Here is a 23,673-nt window from a genome sequence, read left to right on the forward strand (position 1 = left end):
AGAGGGGACCTGGGAAGTCACGGTGGGTTTTCCAAACTAAACCAGGGGTGCAGAGTTGCCTCCTTACAGAGCCAGAGGCCCCCTGGGCCGACCAGGACATGGGAAGCTGTGCACCAAGGGCCCTGCAGGGTCTCACGGCACCTGTGGCGCCCTCGGCAGTGGGCAGGGCCGCTTCGGCCAGGGAGCCCCACTCCCAGGTTTCGGAATCAGAGACCAACGGGGCTCCCCAAGATTAAAACACACACACACAGAGACATGCACACGGCGGGGATTGGGGAAGCGTGTAATAACATGCTGATGTTCAAGTGAGAAGCCCACGCCATGCCTGGAGGGGCCCGCAGCCACACTGTGCCGGGAGGGCACCCCCCAGATTCGTGGCTCCACTGCCGTGCCACGTGGAAGGCACCTTTAGCACTGAGACACCCACTTGATGCTCGGAAGTGTCCACTGAGCCACAGCCGATCAGAAGGATCCTCAGAGAAGCCAAGGCTGGGCAATGACACGTGACTACAAGGTGAAAATTTTGACCACCACAAGGTAATCATAAAGACCCGAAGGAGGGAAGACGGTCCTCCTGGCTCCGTGACGCCGGAGCCCATTCCTCTTTGCTTGTCCTTGCTTCCGCACCGGCCCCTTTCCTCACACAAGCTGTCAGGAAGGCAGTCAGCATCCCACCGGGCACAGAGCGGCGGTGATGAGGGGGTGGGTGACGCATAACTCTGAGCCCAGGGGATCTGAGCCGGTCATTCTGGGAAAGGGGACACCAGGGTGTCCAGCCGAGCTTGGGGGGCATCCTGGCTGGTGACCCCCATGGGGTCCAACCCCCTCCAGCACCTTAGCCCTTCCTGCCGTGTAAGAGGCAAGGGACCAAAACCTGCGTGGTCGTGGGCACGACAGGGTCGGCCTGTGGTATGGCCAGACCGGAAGAAACAAGGCCTGCCCAGGCCCCTCGGTGACAAATTAGTCAACAGACTTTGGCAGCAGGAGCCGGAAAGGGAAGAGGGAATTGATACCAGAAGACGCATCCGGTTTTACTGGTCATTATAGCGCCGCAACACGGGCTCGCCTCAAGGAGAAGGTTAGTGTTCAGTAACGAGCAGGACTTACAGCCGTCAAGACATCGATTAACACCGGATGTCGTGGACCTGGTACATGTGTCCCTCTGAGGCTCCTGAGTGGAGCCCCGAGCCCCACTGTGGTGGGCGGAGCCCTCAGGACAGGGTTCATGCCTTGTAAGAAGAGGCCCCCAGAGTTTGTGTCCCCCTTGCTCTCTCCAGCGTCCTAGGAGAAGGCGGCCGGCCGGGAAGTGGGCCTCGCCAGACCCCACACCCGCCCGTGCCTAGATCTGGGACTTCCTGCCTCCAGAAGGACATGTGTGTTGTTTACGTCGCACGGTCTATGGTATTCTTGTTACAACAGCCCAAACTAAGACACCCAATTTTTTCAAATGCACACTGAGCATTGAGTAGAGAGATTAGAGCACTGCAGTTGAATTTCCCTAAATTCCAAGAACCAAGAGGTACAAGACATCATTTTTCTCTTTCCTGTTATTTCAACAACCACAAATAAGTTTTTGTAGGCAGTAAAGAAAAAAAAATTAAGAAGCCCATTTGGTACATTTATCCTTTAAGGTGTTTGATTTAAAAAGAAAAGAGCTTGTTATTTCAGTGTGTAAAACCGAGTCTGAGGTGTCCCCGTGCTCAGAGCTGTGCGGCAGAGCCCCAGGAAGGACTGGTCGGAAGGATGCTGAAAGCCAAGGGGCCCATCGCGCTGCCTCCAGGCCTCCTTTCTGAGCAGGACTGGGCAGGTCCCGGAGCACTCTGCCTCAGTTTCCCCTTCTGGAACATGGGAGTGTCAGGGTGGAGGCCTGGGACATGACTCTCTTCATTACCTCTTGGGCCCACGTCCCATTCCCAGCCCTCCCTGTCCATCTCCTGAACCCCTCTGGCCCAGGTCGGTGCTGACCCACCCTCCTTCAAAGCCCTATCCATGCCCCCTGCTTAGGGATGGCTCCCAAGACTGGGCTGGAACCAGCGCCTGCTTGCGCCCCACCCCCCGGGCTCCGTGCCTGGCATTCAGCTGCTGCGGGAACCTGCTGGCTTCCCGTCTGTACCCCACACCTGCCCCCCAGACTGGGAGTCCACAGGACGGGGGGACCCCGTGGCTGACGCTCCAGGGGCAGCCTGACCTAGGGCGTGCCTGGGACACTGAATGCGGCCCACAGTCGTGGGACGAGTGTGCTGCTTTCAGGCTGATGACAGACTTGAAGTCCAGCCAGCTACCCAAAGAAACCGCACAGGCAAATGCGGGTCTTACAGGAGAAATACGAGACCTAAGTTTGTCACCGAGGCTGGGCTCTGACCTCTGCAAAGCAGCGGAGGCTGGTCCGACTCACCAGGAGCTTGTTCTTGTCGTCAGTGAAGATCTGCTTCTGCAGCCGGAACCTGTGCGTGCCGTTCTCACAGCCCTTCGGCTGCGGGGACAGAAAAGCACACTTAGCAGTTACGGACGCAACAGCCAGACGCCGCATCTGACTGCAGGGTAGGAAGCTCCGCACGAGCCTCTCAAAACAGTCGCGCAGGGCCAGTAAGACGCAGGGTTAAAATAAACCACAGGGCTGAAGGGCCTGGGGGCTCAGTCGGTCGAGGGACCAACTCTCAGGTCACGAGCTGGGGGGCACGGGATCCAGTCCGGGGTTGGGCTCCGTGCTGGGCGTCTGGGGGACTCTCTCTCGCCCTCTCCCTCTAGCCTCGTGCTCCTGTTCCCAATCTCCCTCAAATAAACAAATAAAATAAAACAAAGGCCTAACTGGGGGCTCTAGACCCTCAGATAAAAGAAAGTGAGAAGAGGATCCTCTCGGGAACAATAATCGAGGACTGGGGTATGAGGACACGTCACGGTGCTGATTGTGTCAACTTCACTTTCCCTCATGGCTTTGATTTTTTTTTTTTTTAAGATTTTATTTATTTATTTGACAGACGGAGATCACAGTAGGCAGAGAGGCAGAGAGAGAGGAGGGAAGCAGGCTCCCCGCTGAGCAGAGAGCCCAATGCGGGGCTCAATCCCAGGACCCTGGGATCATGACCTGAGCTGAAGGCAGAGGCTTTAACCCGCTGAGCCACCCAGGAGCCCCGGCTTTGATGTTTTTAAACGACCCTGAAAGGAAAAGCCTGTAGAAACAATACTGGGCGACATTCTCCTCTGGTGAGAGAGGAACCAAGGTCCCCCTAGGTCAGTAGACGGTACAGAAGGCAGGGTCAGTGCGTGCAGGAGACGCATGTGGCCCCTCCCTCGGCTGGGCACCATGGACTGGAGCTGCTGGGCCAGCTGTAAGGGTTAATTCTCAGCACAACGAAACCCGGATCCCTGTAAACTCTGAAATCCATGCTCATGGAAGGAAAATGGCTTTTAAAATGTTATAAAATATCGCCTGTTGTTTGAAGGCAGTGACTTTCAAAACTGAGTTTTTATATTTGCTTAGGAAGGTACCAGAACCCTTCTTTTCAAATTAACTGTGCTCAAAAGCTCAACATATTGACAAATGGACAGAAGCAGGACTCTCTGGCCATCCGCTCCCCCAGCCTTGGCACATGGCAGAGACCAAGAAGAGACCCTGCCCTGGGGCTGCCACTGGGAGGGACTGGTGATGAGGAAACGGGGAGCCACGGGAGGCTATTAATCAAGTCAGCGACCCGCTCTGACTCCTGCTTCAAAAAAATCTTCCGAGGTTGGGGCGCCTGGGTGGCTCAGTGGGTTAAAGCCTCTGCCTTCGGCTCAGGTCATGGTCTCATGGTCTCATGGTCTCAGAGTCCTGGGATTGAGCCCCGCATCGGGCTCTCTGCTCAGCAGGGAGCCTACCTGCTCCTCTCTCTCTGCCTGCCTCTCTGCCGGCTTGTGATCTCTGTCTGTCAAATAAATAAATAAAATCTTAAAAAAAAAAAATCTTCCAGATGAGGTGTGAAGCATGGCTTTTGCAGGAGCAAAGGGGAATTACTTTAGGAGCCTGAGGAGAGACGCTGGTGCCACGGGCCAGAGCGGTGGAGGTGACATCCCGCGTGTTTAGGACTCCTGAGGATCTGGCCTGCCCACAGCGAGGACAGGACTTCCCCGACCGACACAGGGAATGTGGAGCCCAGCAAGTTCATGGGGTGAAGTGGGGAGATGACCCTAGCTGTGGCCCATCTGAGCCCACCAGAGGCCCTTGCAGGGATGGCAGGGGGCAGGGGCCTGTGTGACCGTGGACCTCAGGGGATGGCCCTGCTGGGGGGAGGCGCTGACCACCAGGGCCTGTGCAGATCTCTGGTGGGGAGGGCACAGATGGGGGCTTGCACCTCTGGAGGTCTGGCAGAGGCGAGGGGCCAGCAAAGCCCTCTGCGCGGGGCCAGCTAGGGTGGTGGGGCATGGGGTCTGGAAGCCCAAGAAAGAGCGCTGCATGAGGGAGGGGAAAAGCATATCTCCTGGGGGCTCAGCCGTAACTCTGCCTTCGGCTCAGGTTATGATCCCAGGGTCCTGGGATGGAGCCCTGCATGGGTCTCCCTGCTCAGCGGGGAGTCTGCTTCTCCCCCTGCTGTGCTCTCTTTCTCGCTCTCTAATAAAGAAAATCCTAAAATAAAAAAACAAGTAGTGGAGAGGGTCCTTACCGCCGCCAGGGACGAGAAGCAGGCGATGTCCTTCGGATCTGCAAGACCAAACGGGAACAGCAGTGAGCCCGGGGCTGGGCGTTCCCACCACCCAAGAAATCACCCCAGAGCAAGACACCACCTGAGACTTGACCGAATGAGGAGCAGTTGAAGAAAAGGACAAGGCCCGCACCCCGCTGGCACCCTGTCCTTCTGTCCCCGTGACACACGCAGGGTGAGGTGGGGGAGCTTTGGCAAAGGCAAACCGTCGCGCGTGTGAAAATGGCTTTGGACTACGGGAAAGATTTCACATGGGACAAGTGGAAACAAGCAGAGCGTGTGCGTACCACAGTGACAAGCCGCGGAAAAGAGCCCGAAGGACAAAGATCGGGAGGAACCGTGAAGACGTGCGTGGTGGGTGACCTGTACCATGCGTGATGGGCTGTTCCACGTTATGGGATTAATTACAAATACAAATTAGTGGGAACAAAACAAAACAGCTATCTTGATACAGAACCGAACACTTTTTACCTAAATGCAAAGAAAGGACACGTGGGAAGTCACAGAACCGACAGCCAGACCTACGGCCACGAGGAACCCGGGGAAGCAGACGCCCTTCTTCAGAAACCAGGTGGCGGCCTCCAACAGCCCTGCCCCTCCCCCAGCCCAGAATCCGGGTCTTTTTGTCACTTTTGGTAAAACAGCTTCTCTGGAACGCCACCAGCCTGGCTGGGGCCTGGCTGGGGCCCGAGCGGGGAGGAGGAGCCGGGTGTTCTGACCCTACACACCGGGGTCTCTGTGCTCAGACACTCGAGCATGGGTGCCCGGGGTCCCAGCACGAGGGGAAGTCAGACGGCTATAGAAATGCCCCCTATCGTGAGGCCGGCTGCCTCCAGAGCAAGTCCCCGTGCAGAGAAACCCCTCCCGACCACGGCTGCAGGGAGCCAGTGGGTGCGTGGTGGGGGAAGGGCACTTCCCCAGACCGTGTGACGTCCAAGCGGAGAGGCCTACTTGGGGGTCAGGGGCTGTACTGCCGTGATGAGGTCCCCCGGCTGGGAGGTGCAGTCTGGTGCGCGCGCCACAGAGATGGAGGCACAAGCGCTGGCGACCTCCTCGTGGCTCCTGTCAGGGGGCCTCATCAGGGGCAGGAAAGAGAAGGGCCTGGAACACCCAGGGTACGTCCACCTGTTCTCCCATGGACGCTTGGGCCTGCAGAGAAAGGAGGGCAGGAGGGAAGGCGAGGAGGAAGGGGGGCTGTGGCATATGCACTGCGAGGGAGGGAAGAGGGGCTACAGGTGGGCCAGCGCGTGTCCTATGAGAAATGGCCAGTTGCCCACTTAATCAGCAGGAGAGGCTCACGCAGTGGAACGACGATGGCCCAGGAGACCCAGATGTGTGCTATTTCCTTTTCAGGAAAGAGTTCCTGAGGTTCCAGAGAATAATGTTCAACTCCTTGGGTTCTAGGGAACCCAGGTTTGAGACACAGACTTCAGAAGCACCTACATAGCTCATTGCAGGAAAATGTCTTTCAAACATGTATTGTCTCTACACGAAAAGGCAGTGTTTATAGGACACAAAGTTTTTTAAAAAATTATCGTCTAAATGAAAAAAATTTTTTTTTTTAAATTGAGTTTGTAAGAACACATCCCAGGGACCTAGGGAGAAAGTCTGAATGGGCGAGCAGGAACCCGCTAACCCCAACTTCACCGCTTAGTGTGTGACCTTGGGCAGGTCACCTACAGCCCCTGAGCCTCAAGACTTTTCCCTGGAAATCTGCCAAATAATATCCGCCCTAAGCCTGGCCCTGCGCCTGGGACACAGCAGAACTCCTGTTACATGGTGGCCGCCTCTCCCCCGAGAATGTCCTCCTGATGACGAGGAAGAAGGCCACAGAGCACGTGCCCACTAGTTACTTGGGGAGTCTGAAAGGTGTCTCATCTCCAGTACAACTAACAAAGCAAGCCTCGGATTTTGGTACAAGAGGGTAGGTAGATGCCAGCACCCGGTGGGAGCACACAGGAAGACAGCAAGAAGACATCTGGTGGGAAGGCAGAGAAGTGCCAGGGTCAGGCGTCCATGAGCCACGTGAGCCGGGCACTGGGGAGCAGCCCCAGCAGAAGGCAGGGGAGGAGAGCAGGTAGCCAAGGGTGGTGGGACGGGGACGACCAATCCTGGGGAGACCAGCCGGGGTATATGGGGGGAGAGCAGGCACCAGGTGACAGAGATAAATCGGGTGACCCCGGGCTCTGGGGGGACCCAGTGCAGTGAGAAATGTGCTCTGGACCATGGAAAGCTGGGGAGGAGGAGGTCAGGTGTGGGGAGTCCGGGAAGGAGGGAGGAACAGGGGCTCACCTGACCTCTTGTGTCACCTGCAGTGAACGTACTACTAAGGGCTGAAGGTAGACACCCTCAGCATGAATCCATCCCTGACCATGAGAATGTGTTGAGAGGACAGGAGGGCGGTGGGAGGAAGGTTCTGAGTCCAGGCCTCAGTCCCACCGCACTCACCCTGCCCGTGGAGCCCCGAGTCTCCCATCAGGGTCAGCACCCCGCCTACCCTGCAGGTCACAGAGGACCCGAGGAGCAGGAGACGCAAGCCCAGGTCTGTAAGGTGTGCGCCTGTCCCCTGCCAAGTAACAGCAAGGTGTGCGCCTGTCCCCCCTGTCCCTCAGTAACAGCAAGCCTCCCGGGACAGTCTGGCAGGCACGGTCCCCTGGCCTCAAGGCTTGGTGGGCCTGGGGAAGCTGAGGGATTGCACTTCTGTCCCCCAGCAGGCCAGGGTGGAGAAGCAGCGATCCAGGGTCACCACAGGAATAGGACAGGGGCCGTAGGTCAATCCCTGGATGGAATGGGAGGCCCCAGCAAGAAGTGGGGGGAAGGCGGTGCCAGGAGAGCCCCGTGTGGACCCTCTCCGCCCTGTCCTGCCCCCTTGGAAGCCACAGGAGGGGTGGCCCGGTGGGAAGAAGGCTCTCATTTTATAACAAAAGACAAACCACAGCTTCCTGGTTCTTGGGATCCCTGCCCTGAGCAGGGGACGAGGCACCGCCTGGGAGAACCCGGCTGAACGGGTTCGGGCACTAAGATCCGGGCCGGCCAGTGGCTGTTCCGTCTCTGGCCACACACCCCATTCCTCAGTGCATTTCCTCTTGCCCCTGGAACCAACCCTTCATTGACTGAGGAAGAGAAGAAAAGGGACCGTGGACTCTTGACCTCGGGCAGGACACACCCGGGGCCCCTGTGCAGGAGCCAAGAGGACTCGCGTTGTTCTCCAGGTGACTACTGCCTAAGGAACAGGCTGCAACGCCCCGTGACAGAGCTCCGCGTGCTAGCAGGCCAGCCTGGAGGACAGGTGACACAGGGGACCTTTCCCGGAACTCCGTGACACTCCAATTAAATGCCACAGGTTGGTGACGCTGGCAAGCAATGAGAAAAGAGAACCGAGAAGCTGAGTAAAACACGCCTTAACGTCCCGGATGAATTTGGCAGCTCCGAACGCAGAGCTGAAGCTGACGCCCGCATGGGTGGCAGCACCGAGCCCCTGAGCACCCCTACCTGGGATTAACAGCCATCTAGTGCCTATGATTTTATTTTGCTTTAAGGCAAATCGAAGCAGCAAATGCCCAATCCAGCTCCAAGAAGTGCTTGGGGGACCGGACGCCCTGCCCCGCAACGGCTGAAGCGGCTTTCCTATCACTGGACTGACGGCCAGGAGTCCTTGTCCTGCCAGATTCCCGATCTGAAAATTAATTTCAAACCCAATTCAATCAGAAGTTTGGCATTGAGCCTAGAAGGGAACAAAGAATTTGATTTTCTGGCAGCACACTCTTCACCTGATTCGGATACAGGGTCTGCAGTCACGCAGTGATTTCATGATATTACCCTATCAGAAGGCAAACAAGCCGGGGAGATGCCCGTTTGCGGCAACAAGACGGCTGAGCAGGTGCTGGGCGCTGTGGCCCCGGGGGTGAGTGACGTGGCAGATCTCACATACAGGACTCCCGGCACCAGGCGCACCACGCATGCCCGATGCTGGGGGCGGGCAGGAGAGGAGCTGCCACATCGCTTGCTCCAGAGATCAGGAGACAACAGGAAATGCAGCAAGAGCCAGAGAGAAAGTGCTCACGGGAGAAATCTATTCCTGAAGAGGGAAGTCCACCCGGCCGGGGGAGAGCCAGGGCCACTGTGGGCCTTTCCCTTAACACCTGGCCCCCCAAAGCCCCCTGCTGGGACGTCATCGCCAAGGCCGCATGTACTTACGCTCGATGAGAAAGAGAAAGCACACTATGCCCATGGCTGCCACGATGGCCCCGGGGACGATGAAGGACAGGCCCCAGCACGTGGACACCCAGTAGCCAGCAATCAAGGATCCCAAGATGTTGCCCACGGAGGTGTGCGAATTCCAGACCCCCATGATCAAGCCCCGCCTGCAACACAACGGAACACAAACGACGCTGAGAAGTTGCTATGCGCTGGCGGGTGCGGGACAGACGGTGCCCAGGACGTGTCAGGGCCCCCACGGAAATGAGCAGGATGATAGACGCCACGGCCGCGAGGCAGACGGACATGGGAGACGCACACAGAGCAGCGCTCTTGCCGGGCCTCGGGACAAATCATCGCACGCCTCTCTCAGGGCTTAGTGAGTCTACGCTTAGAGAGAGTGAAAGAAGCCTCTGCCTGAGCTTCTTGGAAGGGCCCAGAATGAAATCTGTGCCTTCATAATCTAATTACAGCTGTGTGAGAAATCCCCCATTCACAGAGCCCGCCGGATGAGCCACGTGGGGGATCCTAACAAAGCTCGCGGAGCCGGGCTCTCGCTCTGCTTTCCCTGCCGTGTTTAGTGGCTTCAGGCACTTCTAACCTTGGGCCCGGCCACGCTGTGTGTCACATGGATATCACCATGTCATCCAGACTGCGGTCCCGTCACCAGAGGCTGAGTGCGGCTCTGCCGCTGGGCGCTGGGTGACCCACTCAGGACCCTGCCACACTGCCGTGTGCCTCTGAGTCTTGGGAAGATGGAGCTTCTGCTTCAGAAGATGTGGGGCAGGGCCCCAAGCTCCAAGTTTCTCCCAGGCTCACAGGGGACCAGCTGCGCAGAAGACTCGCCCCAACCATGACACGGAATGGGGCGGGGGAGGGGGGATGAAGGTGGGCGTGTCTCCTGGGAGGAAGGCCCACCTGAATTCAGCACCCCAAGTCTCAGAGAGTTCAGTCGCCTTCCTTCATTGAGTGGACTAATAAAAGTGGCTTTTTCTGCAGTAAATATAAAGAATAACTAGAAAGAAGGTGATCTGGTTTTCACCAGACTCTCAAAGAATAAATGCCGCTGGAAGCGGGGCCACCTTTGCTCACCTTCCTTTCCCAAACCAGTTGCCGAGGCAGGTGACGACGCTGGGCCAGCCGGTGGTCTGCACCAGTCCGTTGATGATCTGCGGCAGAGAGGAAAGAGGGCTCACCGCCAGCCCAAGAGGGTGCGCGCCCCGTCCTCAGGCCCGGCTCACAAAAGCTCACTCCGCCCTGTTCCTGGCAAGTCTGGGAGCACAGCGGAGACTCCCACAAGAAGGCAGCAGAACTCTCTGATGGGAGCTTCAGGAGCCAAAGACAGGTTTGAAACGACGTACGCGTGCAGGTGTGTGTAACTGTGAGTGTAACCGTGTACAGGGAAGCTCACCGACCACACGTTTCACTTCTTGTATCCCGACCCTCTGAAAGGAGCACAGGCAGGACCCTGCGCTTGCGACAAGCATTTCTCCGCTCCTTGAGAGTGCCCCGAGCTCAGGCTCCGAGAAGGGGCTCAGGAGGGAGGCAGGTTTGCTCTAGTCTCAGGAGCATCAAGGGCAAGTTCACAACGAGACGGGAAACAGGTCCAGCCGACTGCCTCCCCCCACCACCGCCGCTGGGCAGGCCAGCCCTCCGGGAGGGAGTCGGGATGACTGTGGGTCTGGCCTTGGGGCCAGCCAGGCTTGCCTTCCCTCTAGGAACATGCTGGGACTCTGGGGAACTGTTCATTCCCTCCCTCTAATTCTCCATTTTACTATAAAGTGTGAATCACTGTTGCAATTAAAACACCCAAACTTTTCAAGTCCTGCGGCAACACTTTAAAAAGCAAATTACATACAATCTGATTTGATGACAGGATGGCATCCCCAGGCTGTGTGGAGAGCCTCAGGGGCTGAGCCGCAGTTTCACAAGCCATTTTCCATTGCAGTCGGGACTCCCCCATGGGGCCGAGGGGAGCGCTGGAGCAGGGGCTGCAGGAAGGATGGCCCCATGGGATGGGCAGAGCCTGCCCTGGCCTCTCCTCCCCTCAGAGCACCATGGGGCTCTCTCCTTGCCTCCCTGCTGACTGTCGGCGGCAAGCCCGGAGCCCTCCCTTCCTCCTTCCCCAGCCACACCTCAAGTCCCTCTGACACAAGAGGTCAAATGCATCGCAGGACACATCTCAAAGCTTTCCATGTGAGGGAGGAAGGGCTCCCAGGCTTCCTGCGTCGGTCCCCGTGCTGGGGTGCCGATGTGGGTGGGAATGCGGTCCTTCCCAGGCTGGCAGACAGGACACGGAGCTGCCCCAGCCCGCAGCTTTCTCCCGTGGCAGGGGTGGGGGGGACCCGAGGCCCAAACGCCCAGTCCGATTCGTCATGGACACCCGGTCCCTGGGAAGCCACGGACCCAGCCCTTACCTGAGTTACCACGTAGAATCCCAAACTGTGGATGTTGTAGAAATAGCCTAACCCGAAGAGGGCGGTGAAAGCACCACTAGCCAGCATCCCAAACGTGAGGTAGTACCGAATGGGCAGGCGCTCCCCTATGATGCCGCTGAGGATGGAGAACAAAGAAGTGAATGTGAGAAATGAGAAGACGGACACACCCATGATGTGAAGGAGCTGTGACCTTTCTGGAAATTTCCATGCTGTTCTCAGAGCTTTCAGAACTCGAACGCGCTACAGTTTCCAGGAAGACTTCATCACAACTGTGTCCAGCAGAGCTCACGAACCAGAGACTGGCCATCAGCAACGTCTTTTAGGACTTTATTTCTGGAAGGGCCACGGACTGTCAAGTCGTAAACCTCAAACACTGTGACTTGCGCATGACGGCTGCCAGTTAAGACCACCGGAACCCCTGGGGGGCTCCGTTGCGGAAGTGTCTCTTGGTTTTGGCTCAGGTCATGATCTTGGGGTCCTGAGATCGAGCCCCTCGTCAGTCTCTGTGCTTAGCAGGGAGTCTGCTTGCTCCTCCCCCGCCCCCCACCTGGAATGGGTAAATAAGATCTTCAAAAAACAAAACAGTACAAACCTGTCCCGCTAGTTAGTCCTGCTTTTATATAAACAACGTCCAGTGTGTGTGCACAGTATTTTAAAATGGTGATGTTCAGACCGTAGACGTGTGTCATGAAAAGGGATCACCTGTTGCCTCGGGATGTCTCTCCGCCCTGAAACTGTCGCTAAGTCACCTGTGTCCACACACCGTGCTGAATGGGCTCTACCATTAGCTGCCCTCCAGCTGCCACCACTGTGACCTGAAGACAGATTTTCTTTAATGCGAGTGCTGACACAGGGGGCTAGGACTGCTATGCTCCTGTCCCAGCAACGTCACTCGGTAACGAGCTGGCCTTGCGGGACAATTCCGTTCCGGAGCTGTCTGGGATGGCTCCCATGAGATTGAAGTGGGCGAGGGGCCTGGTGCATGGTGGCTGCTCTCGACAGAGCAGCTCAGGCCTCGGGAAGTAGGCTGCCTGGGGAGAACTGCCACTGTAGAGCGGTTTGCCACTGTCACTTATGAAGGGGACAAACACCAGAATCATCAAATGATTGTGAGCCTCCTGCAGTCACTGAAAAGCATGGATCTCCCTTCCTTCCACGTAACCATCCCGGAGTCATGTAAACAAGAAATATAAGGATACCTGCTGGCCCCGGAACACTACTCAGGGAACGATCTCCAATTCTGTCCTTCTCAAGAACCAAGACAGCAGGACACTTCTCCTGAAGTCCCCAGAGAGGGACCATCTACCTAGCACCAACCAAATGACTAAAGGAAGTAATTTAAAATTAGGAATAATTTATAAATATTTATGATATATATTTGTAACTATTTAAATTAGGTATAACATTCAGGCCAAATTCAAAGTTGTGTAGAAATATCACAAGCTCAAGAGCATTCTAGAGCTAAGCAAGTGATGTTTTTCAACTTGCTGGTTTCAGAGCAGAGAAAATGTGTCCGAGAGAGGCTGGCTGTCCCGTCTGACATCACAGGATAGAGCTAATGCCATCGGCCAGGGCTGACAAATGTTCTCAGTCTTGCTGTACGATAATGGGCCCAAATTTAGTCTCTACTCCGTTTTTAAAGAAAAGGCCTAAGGGAACAGATGCCACTCGGTCTCACATCCGAATCGTACGGGGACTAAAGGCCACGCCGCACCCACTAGGAAAGGCTTGTGCTGACACAGGCGCCCCTGCAGACGATTCACCTGCCAAACTAACAACCCATTTCACCAGCCATGTGCCCTGATGTCACTAAAGGCTACGCAAAGCAGTGGATGCCCTTGTTACAGTCACGAGTCTACTCCAGAGTCTACGCTAGACGGAATTTCGTAATAACCCTCCTTAGCAACTTGCATGACACACTACCTTTGCCAGTGAAGAAGCAACAATAAAACCACCTTATTTAAAGGCTTCTCCTCAACACTCTTGATGTGCTGCGGGGTCATTCTTTGCGGCGAGGGGCTGTCCTGTGCTGTAGCACGCTTAGCGGCCCTGCTCTCTGCCCGCTAGACGCCGCCAGGAAGCCCCTTTCTCCTGTTGTGACAACCAACCATGCTTCCAGATCTGCTAAATGTTGCCTAGGGGACAAAATCACTCCTAGCTGAGAAGCACACGTGAATACTATTTTCTAGTAACCGAGAAAAACACATTCGAACTTTTGGGTCTTTTTATACTATAGGTTATCAGTGTCTGGTAAGACTGTGGTCTTCGGGTATCAGTATCTGATCTCAAGATGGAACAAGGCCAGCCGCCCGGCTGCAACTCATGTCCCACAAAGCCGAACGCTTCCCCCGCCTTCTCCTCGGCTGGGCTGTCTTCCGCTGTGGGTCACACACAGAGGGTTTTCGCATCCATCCTTATTCATTCGTTTGTTCAGACAAGTTCTGCAGCGCTAGGTAAATACAATAAAACGGGGGACAGCCACGCCACCAACAGGAACTGCCTGCCTGGGCACCGGCCACCCACCAACTGCCCTGAGCTGGGGCGGGGGCAGGTCTAGAGGATGCCACGCTCCGGGGGGATTGGTCAGGAAAGAAGCTAAGCATTTACAGGAATCACCAAGATTCTTAAACCTCTGAAGATCTCTGAACAACAATAAAAATCTCTTGAGCCAAGGGCCTTAGTCCCTAGGATTTTTTTCTTTTAAGATTTTATTTATTTATTTGACAGAGAGAGAGAGAGAGCACAGGCAGGGGGAGCAGCAGGCAGAGGGAGACGCACACTCCCCGCTGAGCAGGGACCCCATCCCAGGACCCTGGGATCGTGACCTGAGCCAAAGGCAGATGCTCCACTGAGTCCCCCAGGAGCCCCAATTTTTTTTTAAAACCTGGCTGAACTGATACAATGCCGGTTTTTAATCGGGTAATCACCTGTCCTGGTACCAACATACCATTTCCACCCTCCCGGGTCAATCTGGAATGGGGTAATGATCACACGGAAAGATGCTGGGAGCGCTCCGCGGGCCAGGCTCTTCTGAACGTTTGTTGGGTCCTCGCCACGATCCTATCAGTTAACTACCGTTCTCTTCGTTTCACAAAGGGGAGACTGAGGCCCACAGAGGGGCAATGACTGGCCCAAAGCCGTGTGAGCCAGCGCTGGAGTCGGATTCATTCCCAGCAGCATGCCTCTGGGGTCCGTGCCCCAAGCACAAGGAGGGCGGTGAGGCACCTTGTGGGGCCGAGCTGGGCAGCGGGGAAGAAACTGCCCTGGCACTGGCAACCGGGGTCATGCGGGCAGACGGCAGCCCTGGAGACCAGAGGGGAGGACGCGCTCCGCAGCATATCCCCGGGGGCCACCAGCACCCCGGCGCTGGTGACCACACTGTGGCAGGATTCACAATGTGTGTGAAACCCCAGGGCCCCGAGCGCCGTCCCTGGACAGTCTGCCCCGATCAGCACACTACCTGGGCCGTCTACGTGTGCAGCTTTGCAGCGGCGCCCCGACCAGCAGGGCAGGCTGGCTTTCACTCTGCCCTCGTCTCTGAGAAGACACGGGAAGGGAGGCAACCTGCGGACGCGTTTTGCCCCAGAGGGACAAGAACCATCTAGGGGAACCCTAGCGGACCTACCTCAGGTACATGCCAATGGCGTAGGCGCACAGAAACGAGTAATCCAGGGCCCCGAGCAGCTGCTGGTAGTTGTCCTGGTCTACAGGGGTGAGAATCAATAGGAAACGGTGAGTACTGCTCGCTCTGCATCCAGCACCGGCTTGTGTTCCGGGGCAAGACCACAGAACACACACGTGCCCTGTACAGTTGGGCAGTGCACTCAGGAGAACGGGGCTGCTCGCAGCACAGAACACCTGGGGGAACACCTGGTGGCTTCTTGACAAAGGGAAAGAGAGTCGCCACATTTTCAAACAGTCACTAAACAAATGTGGATATGACAGGAGATCCCCACGCGTCCCGAGGAGCACGTGGGGCCTTCACTCTGTCTCCCGTGTGGGTCTGACTGCTCCTTGGCCGCCCCAGGCCAGCCCCCGCTCCACGCCCCCCACCTCCGGGGGTCTCCCTGTTGTTCCCCGCTGTTGATCTCTCAGCTTCGACATGGACAAAACACAAGGGGTCTGCAGCAGGTCCCCCCGGCCGCGAACCTGTCAGATGGCAGCGGCTCTGCACACAGGGAGGGGCAACTGACGGGAGACCGCGGTCCCCGGAGAGGCAGTCACACTCAGAAGGTGGTTCCTGCGGCTCAGACGGGGCAGCCCGGCGTCTAGCAGCACCCAGCCGCCCAGCCATGGCGGAGCCGGAGGACAGGGCGCTTCTGGAAGCCCCGACCCCAACGTGCACATGGGGGGACAGAGAACTCACCAAACGGGGCCCAGCTACAGTCCGTCTCGTTGTCTGCCGGCTGGCGGTGAGGCGCGCCACTGGCTTTCTGGTTCCAGCTGTTGAACTGGACTTGCCCCTCGTGCAGGGTAGTGCAGTATCTGTGCAGCTCGCCCTAGGCCACCCGTGGGGGTCAGAGGCCAGAGGGAGAAAGTGTGCTCAGGGCAGGTTCCGCGGGCTCGCAGCGGAAAGCCTGCGCAGGGCAAGCCCATGCCTGGGGAGTGAGGCCCCATGGGTGTGATCTGTCTGCAGGACCCACAGAGTGCCCGCGGGGACTGAGATTCGTGGGGCCCTCGGCCGCGGCCAGCCCTGAGCGCGCACACAGCCCACACAGGCCTACGTGCGGCCCCCAAGACGAGCGCCCTGAGCAGCCATGTGGCAGAAGCCACCTGCTGCCATCCCGGCACCACCTGCCCATAGTGGAAGCAGGGACTCCTCCTGCTCAATGTCTACAACCCAACCCTGCCCAGCAGAACACGAGACAAGCCACAGGTCCATGCGACAATGAGGACAGATCTCACAACCAAGGAAGCCTGACACGGTGCCAACGGCAGAGGACTTAACAGAGGACAGGGCACATGGAGCCTGGACCTGGAGCTAGAAGGGGGCCAGACCTGAGCCCAAGGGATGACTGCCCGGGGGAGCATATAAACATCCGCCAGGCTAGATACTGAAGGTCCGAGGATGTTGCTGTGTGCAAATCAGATACCTCACCCAGAGAACCAAATAGCCAGGCCACAAGGCCACCAGCCCACCGAGCTGTCCCCGGAGCCAGCAGGCAGGCCAGGGGCAGGGGGAAGGGGAGCGGGAGGCTCAGGGGCTCGTGTGGGGCCAGAGCAGGCCACTCCCACCCTGCCTGTGTGCCTGCCCCCCCCCCCCCCCCCCGACAGGGCTGCCCCCGTCACCCACAGAACACTTCCCGGGACTGGAGATGCCAAACACCACGTGTCAGCACTGCGCTCGGGACGGGGTGCCCCGTGAGGAAAGGTGGCCATTGCGGTGGGGCATGGGGGTGCCAGGAAGGGCTGGAGGGGAGGTCACAGGAGACGTGCGCAGGGCACAGGGGACACCGGGGGCTGCTGAGGAAGAGGAACCCCGCTTCCAGAAAAGTGCCACATGATGGCTGGGGCCCATCTTGTTCTGGGGGAACCTCCATGCGCCTGCTGGGCTGCGGGTTGTCCCGCGTCTCCCCTCCCACGGGGCTCCCTGCCACCTGCTGAGCGTTTTCTAGGTTTCTTTACTCCAAGTGGCTCAGAGGAAGCAATCCACCAGATGGGAGAGCAGAAAGGAGGCATCCTCGAGGTCAGGGAAGGGCCCTTAGCAGGAGCAGGGGCCCTAAAAGGGCGTTCCTTATTGAGCTGCCACCTGGGAGAGGCAGGGGGCTAGGGGGGCACCAGGAAAGCTGGTCCCAGGAGAATTCCTCCAGGTCAGGACACAGGGCAGTGGGCAAGGAGCCCCACCCCAGTGCACCAGGCTCGGGGACGGGGTGTGGGGGGCAACCGGAGTCCTGCCCACCACCTTCCCTTGCCCACACCGTTTCTTTGGGAGGGAGTCGCCTAAGAGGCTGATCACCTCCAGGCAGCTGCCCTTGCCAGGGCTGTGGTCAGGCTGGCCTGGACGCCTCCTGGTTTTGCATGGATGCACGCCACTGAGAGCTGGCACGGCCCATGGGACTTGGCCACTCTGTGGTCCTGTGGCTTTGGCATCCTCACTGGGCATTCTGCTAGAATTCAAACACTGCCCTAAAAATCAGCAAGGCTTGCTTTACAGACTCGGTTCAGTCTTTGCTAAATAGCTTTCCTCTCGCCCTTCTTGCATTACTTAGAGCCCCACTGCCCCTGCCCGTGCGCTGGGATCGCCCAGCTGGATGTCGCAGGGAACTGGGAGGGAGGCTGGGGAGGCCGAGCCCCTCCCTCCCACATGCCCCAGGCAGTCTCACATTTCCCTGTTCCCCTGATTCTATATTTAGCTCCTCTTCCTCTCCTGCAGAAGTCAGCCTTTCCCCAGGCCAGACCCTGTGCCTCACTGTTCTCCCCGTTCACTGCCCACGAAGAAAGCTGCAGGCAGGCTGTCGGGGGACCTGCCTGCTGAGAGGGGGGATCCCCACGTGCAGGGCCTGACGTGGGAGCAGGGGAGGAGGCGGCTGTGGACCCCTGCTCCGAACACGGTTTTCACATCCTCTCCCATCGGGTCAGAGGCCCAGGAAGCAGCCGTTGTGAGAAACAGCAAAGACTGGGAAGGATCCCTTGTTTCCGAAACAAGCAGAAAAGCGATTCTGGTTTGGTTTGTCCTGCGGTAAGCGGGCTCTGAGCTGCGACACCGGGGCCAGGGCGTTGCCTTCCTGCCTCCACAATCCCTGTGGGGGCCGCTCTCCTGGCCTCTCGGAGAGCGGGGACTGGCAGCCACGGGCAGGGGTCCCCCACTCACAGCCAGCCCCTCCCCAGCCCGCCCCCGAACCTGGAAGCACCACCTCCACCCTCCGGGCGGCTGAAACACTGCCCAGCAAGAAAAGCCTCCCCACTGCTCGGGCACCAAGGGTCCTGGGGACACTCGCGTCACCACATGCTGGTTGTCGGGAACACTGTCGTACTTTCATCTTCCAGTGAGTTTTACTCCCCAACCTTGTGTTCGGGGGAAATTTAAGGAAATTTGACCAAGATGAAGCGATCAGGAAAACGCTCAGCAGCTGAACGGGCTCGCAGGGGGCGTGACAGCGTTCGGCCCGTCCCTCACTTTGAAAAGCCGCCGTCTTTGCTAACGTTTAGAGTGCTTCCTCCGACAGCGGGAACGGAGCCGCGTGTGACAGCAGGTGGTCACTCAAAGCTGAGCAGTCGGGAGCCTACGTGGTGTGGAGTCCACCAGGTACATGATCCTTGAGGTCGTCTTGTCACCGTGTGACCCATGGCGGAACAGCAACAACAAAATACAGAGCACAGGCCGCGGGGACCGGAAGGTGGGGCGGGAGAGGACGGTGGCCGCAGGATGGGAGGCCACAGCGAGCAGCCCCGGAGCAGCAAGCAGCGTGGGTGTAGGTGAGGGGCCGCGGAGGTGAGGGTGGGGAAGCAGGTGTGGGCACTGGTCCCCCCTGCAGATCCCGCCCAGCCCTGGCCCTGCCCCCCGCCCCACCAGTGGGCAGCGAAAGGGAACCACGCGGGACCAGTGGACAGCACGGCCCTTTCAAGGCACACACGTCCATGCAGCCACAGGCCATGGCTCCTTAGCGGAGCTACCTGGAAGAAGGCTGCTGTGTAGGCTTGGAACTTGAGCGACGTTGCAGAGCGACTACTAGACCAGACCCCCAGCCCGCGGGCCCCGGGGGTCTCCAGTCCCAGAACCATGAGCAGTAGATCTCTGCTGCGGAGAGGCCACCGGGCACAGGGCCGGCGGCAGGAGGACCAGACGGCCGTGAGTCACCCACAGCACGACCCACATGCGGTCAGGTGCCCCGAGGGAACACGGGCCACGGGACCGCGGCGCAAACACACCCCCACCGGCAGGTGCACGCAGAGAGAGAGGAGAGCTTTCTGTTCACGGCTGATCTTTCAAAGCCGGAAGCCTTAATACAGACTTAGGGACACCTTAACTCTTCCTACTCAAAATCCTTCTCGGAAATCTTCCTGTGTCAAGCGGTATAGCTCTAATTCTTTTTTTGTTTGTGGTTTGCTTATCTATTTACTTATTGATATACTGATTTATTTTTTAAAGATTATTATTATTATTTTTTTTAAGGAATCTCTACGCCCAACATGGGGCTCGAACTCACGGCCCGGAGAGTGGCACATTCCCCCAAGAGCTGCAGCCCTGCACGTCCACCAGCGGCGCCCGGCTGTCTTCCCGCCCCTGCCGCCCCTGCTGCCCCTGCCGCCCCTGCCGCCCCTGCCGCCCGTGACCGGGGCTAGAGCGCTGTGTCGGGTGTCCAGACGGTGAGTGTGAGGCGACCTACTGCTACTTTCGCCGGCCTTCACGGGCACTGGCAAGCTTGCACACAGCTCATCCAGTCTGGCGGGATTCCGGCTCCTTGTCTGTGAACTCACTCTCCTCCCCCTCTGGCGTCCTCCTTCCGCTTTGCCAACTTCACACCCCTCCAACGGACATAATTTTGTTCGTGGATTTTTACTTATTTATTACACTTAGATCTTTCATCCATCCATCTATTTTTGTAAGATAGGGATTCAACTCCGTTCTTCTAGACGGACAACCAGTCGCGCTCACGCTGTTTGCTAAAGAAGCTACAATCTTCCCTCCTCTCTGTCTACCACGCCTTATTTTCTATGCCCTTCCACTGACCTCTCAGTCTGTTCTCATGCCATACCAAGAAAATTTAACTGTAGTGGCTTAAAAATGCTATCTTTTCCACACTTTCCTTGGACATTTTGCCACATAAATTCTTAGGCTGATTCTGTTCGGTGAAAAAGGCCTGCCAAGACATTCCGCTGCAGCCGCCTTCATCCCGGGACACTGGCCTTTCTAGAGAGCAACCTTCCCACCCAAAGCCGGGGTGTGCCGCCAGCTGTCTTCCGTCTGTCACCGAGCATTTCACAGCTTCCGCCTTCTGGGCCCTGTGCACCCAGAGAGGACCGGGCGCTGACACTCAGACCTGTCGGGGCCGCCGTTCCCGCGGGGGCCACGGGAGGCTGGGCTGGGGCGGCAGGTGGAAGGGAGGAGGGCTGCGCCTGCACCCACCACCTCCCGGCCCGCGTCCATCACCGACACCTTAGTTTTCTTTTTGCTACACCACAATGTCACATGTCATGCCGCTCTTCGAATGTCACTGAGGGATGTGAACCATTTTATGATTCACAACCACTGGTGATCAACTCCAGGTAAGCACATACATTTTCATTTTGTTTTGCTTGTCATGTGCTAGCGAATACAGACCACAGATATTCGACTATTCCTTGGGCCACCAGAATCATCCCTAGCTGTAACTTTGTAAGTAAGATGCGCAAAAGTGTGTTGAAGCTTTGTGACGCGTTGTAAAGTTGAGGATGATGTTTGTAGGGGCACGTCCGGATCGATCTCAGGAGACTGCGCATGAGGCCCATCTGTGTCCGGGCACAACTAAGGCGCTAAGTCGGAAAACCTGTGTGTGGGAGAGAATCCGGCTGCGGGCCCGTGCGCGTGTCTGAGATCTTCAATGCCCTTCAGATCAATGCCTCAGGACCCTGCCCAACTCACCAGACCTGGCACTGCCCTGCATGAGGGGACTGGGCCCCCGAGTCCCCAGGCCACCGTGGGGACTCTGTGTCAAATGGTGAACAGGTCACCCTGTCACACCGCGGGCTACAACAAGCCCTGTGACTGACAGATGCTTCCAGAAGGGCCGATAGGACCCTGCCTCATCGTGACACCAATCGGCAGTAAGCCCCAAACTCCTAACAGGGAAGCTGGGATTGTGCCCTACGGCAATGCTACATCCCTTCCTGGCTACGCGAGGCCCCTCGCGATATCACATGGAGTCCCAGTGTCCTGTCCTGCCACCAAGATCCTCCAACGGGTAGCCCGCCTTCCCCACACCGCCTGTGTCCCAGCAGAGCCTCTGACCCCTGGGCTGGGGCTTCGTGGTGAGGGTCCACCCTCCATCGGCTACTCCAGGCAAGCTGGATCCTGAAACCCCGGCAGGCCCCCCAAGCACTCCCGCTCCTTAAGCCCCACGGCGCTCACTGGGACCTCTCCAACAATCTCCTCCACTTCCATCACTTGCCTTTTCTTGAGCTGTGCATGTGTTTCCCTAACAAGGAAGACAGAGAGTGAGTGGTGACATTTAAATGTAGCGGCTGGGGCGCCTGGGGGGCACAGATGATTGAGCATCTGCTTTCGGCTCAGGTCATGATCTCCAGGTCCTGGGATAGAGCCCCACACTGGGCTTCCAGCTCAGAGGGGAGCGTGCTTCTCCCTCTGCCTCTGTCTCTCCCCCTGCTTGTGTGCTCTAATGAAGAAATAAAATCTTCAAACATAAATAAATGTGTGGCTAGTCCTTGGAAGGATTTTAGAGTGCCTGGTTGGATGCATTAAAGCCCACTCTCCCTTGTCTTTCCCTTGAAAACCACATTTTTTAAAGTCTGCAAACATTTCTACAGCCATTAAAACTTGGTATATCAAAAACTTGAGAATTCTGCAAGGGATGCGAAGGGCGCAGAAGGTTCCTGCTTCCTAGAGGTCAAGGAGGTACTGTACTGCAGAACCCTTTGCATAGAAGGATGCTGTTTTAACATCCCCTGGGTGTTACTGGAGAAGGGGGAACACCAAACTGTCCACAGAAGCAACAGCCTTGCTTGGCATTGCCGCTCCCACTGGCCTGAAGATCGAGAGGCCGGTGCTCAACCACGAGGTGGGAAGGTAGGAAGCGTGGCTGCCAAGGTCAGAATTACAGCGCTGGATCCGTGTCCCTGCCCACGACTAGGTAAGGGAGGGGGCAGTCTTCGGCACTGGACAATTTCCTTGTTCCTTCTACAATCAAGAGTCAACAGCCTACAGCCTGTTGAGAGTTTATAGGCAAAATGATGTCATTTCTAAGAGGGTAAGAAAATGACCTGTTTCTTCCCAGTCGTAACTGGCTATTACGTAGGATTGTCTACTTTAATCTTCTTTTCTCAAAGTGTAGTTAAATGCCTGCTGAGCAACTTTCTGCTCTCCCATCACTCAAACAGAAGCTCGGGGTTCTCAGAATAACAAGAGAGCCACGACCATGGCCAGACTTAGAATCAGAGGACAGCGATCGCAGAGGCACTTCGGGGCACAGTTTAAGACTGGGTGTATTTGGATGGAAGGTCACAGAGTAAATATCTGATTAAGTTTTAGAATTCTGCAACTGTCAGTTACTACAACTGAAAGCATATCACCTCTAAAACGATAAACCCTAAAAGCATGTCCAAGATTTTTGTTTCAGAAAAGAGAAACTAACAATCAAAGCAGGATAACTTGATTCTAAAACCACCTGTTCTCTCCATGGCCCCGCCCCCCCTTCCCCTGCCCCTCCCCCATTCCCAAACTGGCTCCTAAAGTAGCTACCAGCTCCCAGCAGAAGCTACAGGCAGGAAGCGAAACAGTGCTTTTTATGCTTTCTTACCTTAACTATGCTGATAGGCTTTCGGGATAAGTGGAAGCTTGCATACAGCAAAAATGTCAAAATAAAAATGAAGGCTCTGTACCTGCAACAAAGAACAGAGGCAGGGATGACATAAGTTAATACAAGATGCATTAAGATTACATTGTATCTCCCTTGTCTCTGGAGACGAACCTAGAAAATGCTGTCAGGGCTGATGTCTGAGAATGATGAGAAAGTCCTGCCTGCGCTCTCCTTCGGGATTTTTTTTTTTTTTTAAGATTTTATTTATTTATTTGACAGAGATCACAAGTAGGCAGACAGGCAGGCGGGGTGGGGGGGAGGGGAAGCAGGCTCCCTGTGTAGCAGAGAGCCTAATGCGGGGCTCGATCCCAGGACCCCGGGATCATGACCTGAGCTGAAAGCAGAGCCTTTAACCCACTGAGCCACCCAGGCGCCCCTCCTCCGGGATTTTTACAGGGTCAGGTCTCACATTGAGGTCTTTCAGCCATTTAGAGTTTATTTTTGTGTGTGGTGTAAGAGAGTGGCCCAGTCCCATTCTTCTGCATGTGGCCATCCAGTGTTCCCAGCACCATTTCGTCTTTTTCCTGTTGCCTATTCTTGCCTCCTTTGCTGAAGATGAGTTGACCACAGAGTTGAGGGTCCCTCTCTGGATTCTCTGTCCCATTCCGCTGACCTGTGTCTGGTTCTGCGCAGGTCCTGTACTGCTCGGATTGCGACCGCTCCGTAGTGTACCTTGCAATCTGGATCGTGATTCCTCCAGTTTTTTCATTTCACGATTGCTTTGACTGTTTGGGGGTTCTGTGGATCCACACGTTTCAGGATTGTTTGTTCTAGTTCTGTGAAAAACGCTGTTGGTACTTTAACAGGGACGGCACTGAATCCGTAGATTGCTTTGGGCAGTGCGGA

At 56.7% G+C, this 23,673-nt stretch overlaps 1 protein-coding gene across 3 annotated transcripts in view; it reads right to left on the reverse strand.

Annotated features, from left to right (window-relative positions):
- SLC37A1 (solute carrier family 37 member 1) overlaps positions 1–23,673 on the reverse strand; it is a 52,791-nt gene that overhangs the window by 21,932 nt on the left and 7,186 nt on the right. Inside the window, exons 2-9 of one of the 3 annotated variants that reach the window (XM_032865278.1) lie at positions 22,768–22,849; positions 15,681–15,813; positions 14,940–15,018; positions 11,294–11,429; positions 9,969–10,045; positions 8,877–9,043; positions 4,641–4,678; positions 2,396–2,473 (exon numbers count right to left, since the gene is read on the reverse strand). In XM_032865278.1, coding sequence (XP_032721169.1) covers positions 2,396–2,473; positions 4,641–4,678; positions 8,877–9,043; positions 9,969–10,045; positions 11,294–11,429; positions 14,940–15,018; positions 15,681–15,813; positions 22,768–22,849 — 790 coding nt within the window. Of the gene's footprint in view, positions 1–2,362; positions 2,474–4,640; positions 4,679–8,876; positions 9,044–9,968; positions 10,046–11,293; positions 11,430–14,939; positions 15,019–15,680; positions 15,814–22,767; positions 22,851–23,673 lie in introns of those variants that run through there. The other 2 variants (XM_032865277.1, XM_032865279.1) reach the window with 2 other exon arrangements.

This window comes from Lontra canadensis, unplaced genomic scaffold (genome assembly GCF_010015895.1).
Source record: "Lontra canadensis isolate GAN:19392208 unplaced genomic scaffold, GSC_riverotter_1.0 scaffold29, whole genome shotgun sequence".
Lineage (NCBI taxonomy): Eukaryota > Metazoa > Chordata > Mammalia > Carnivora > Mustelidae > Lontra > Lontra canadensis.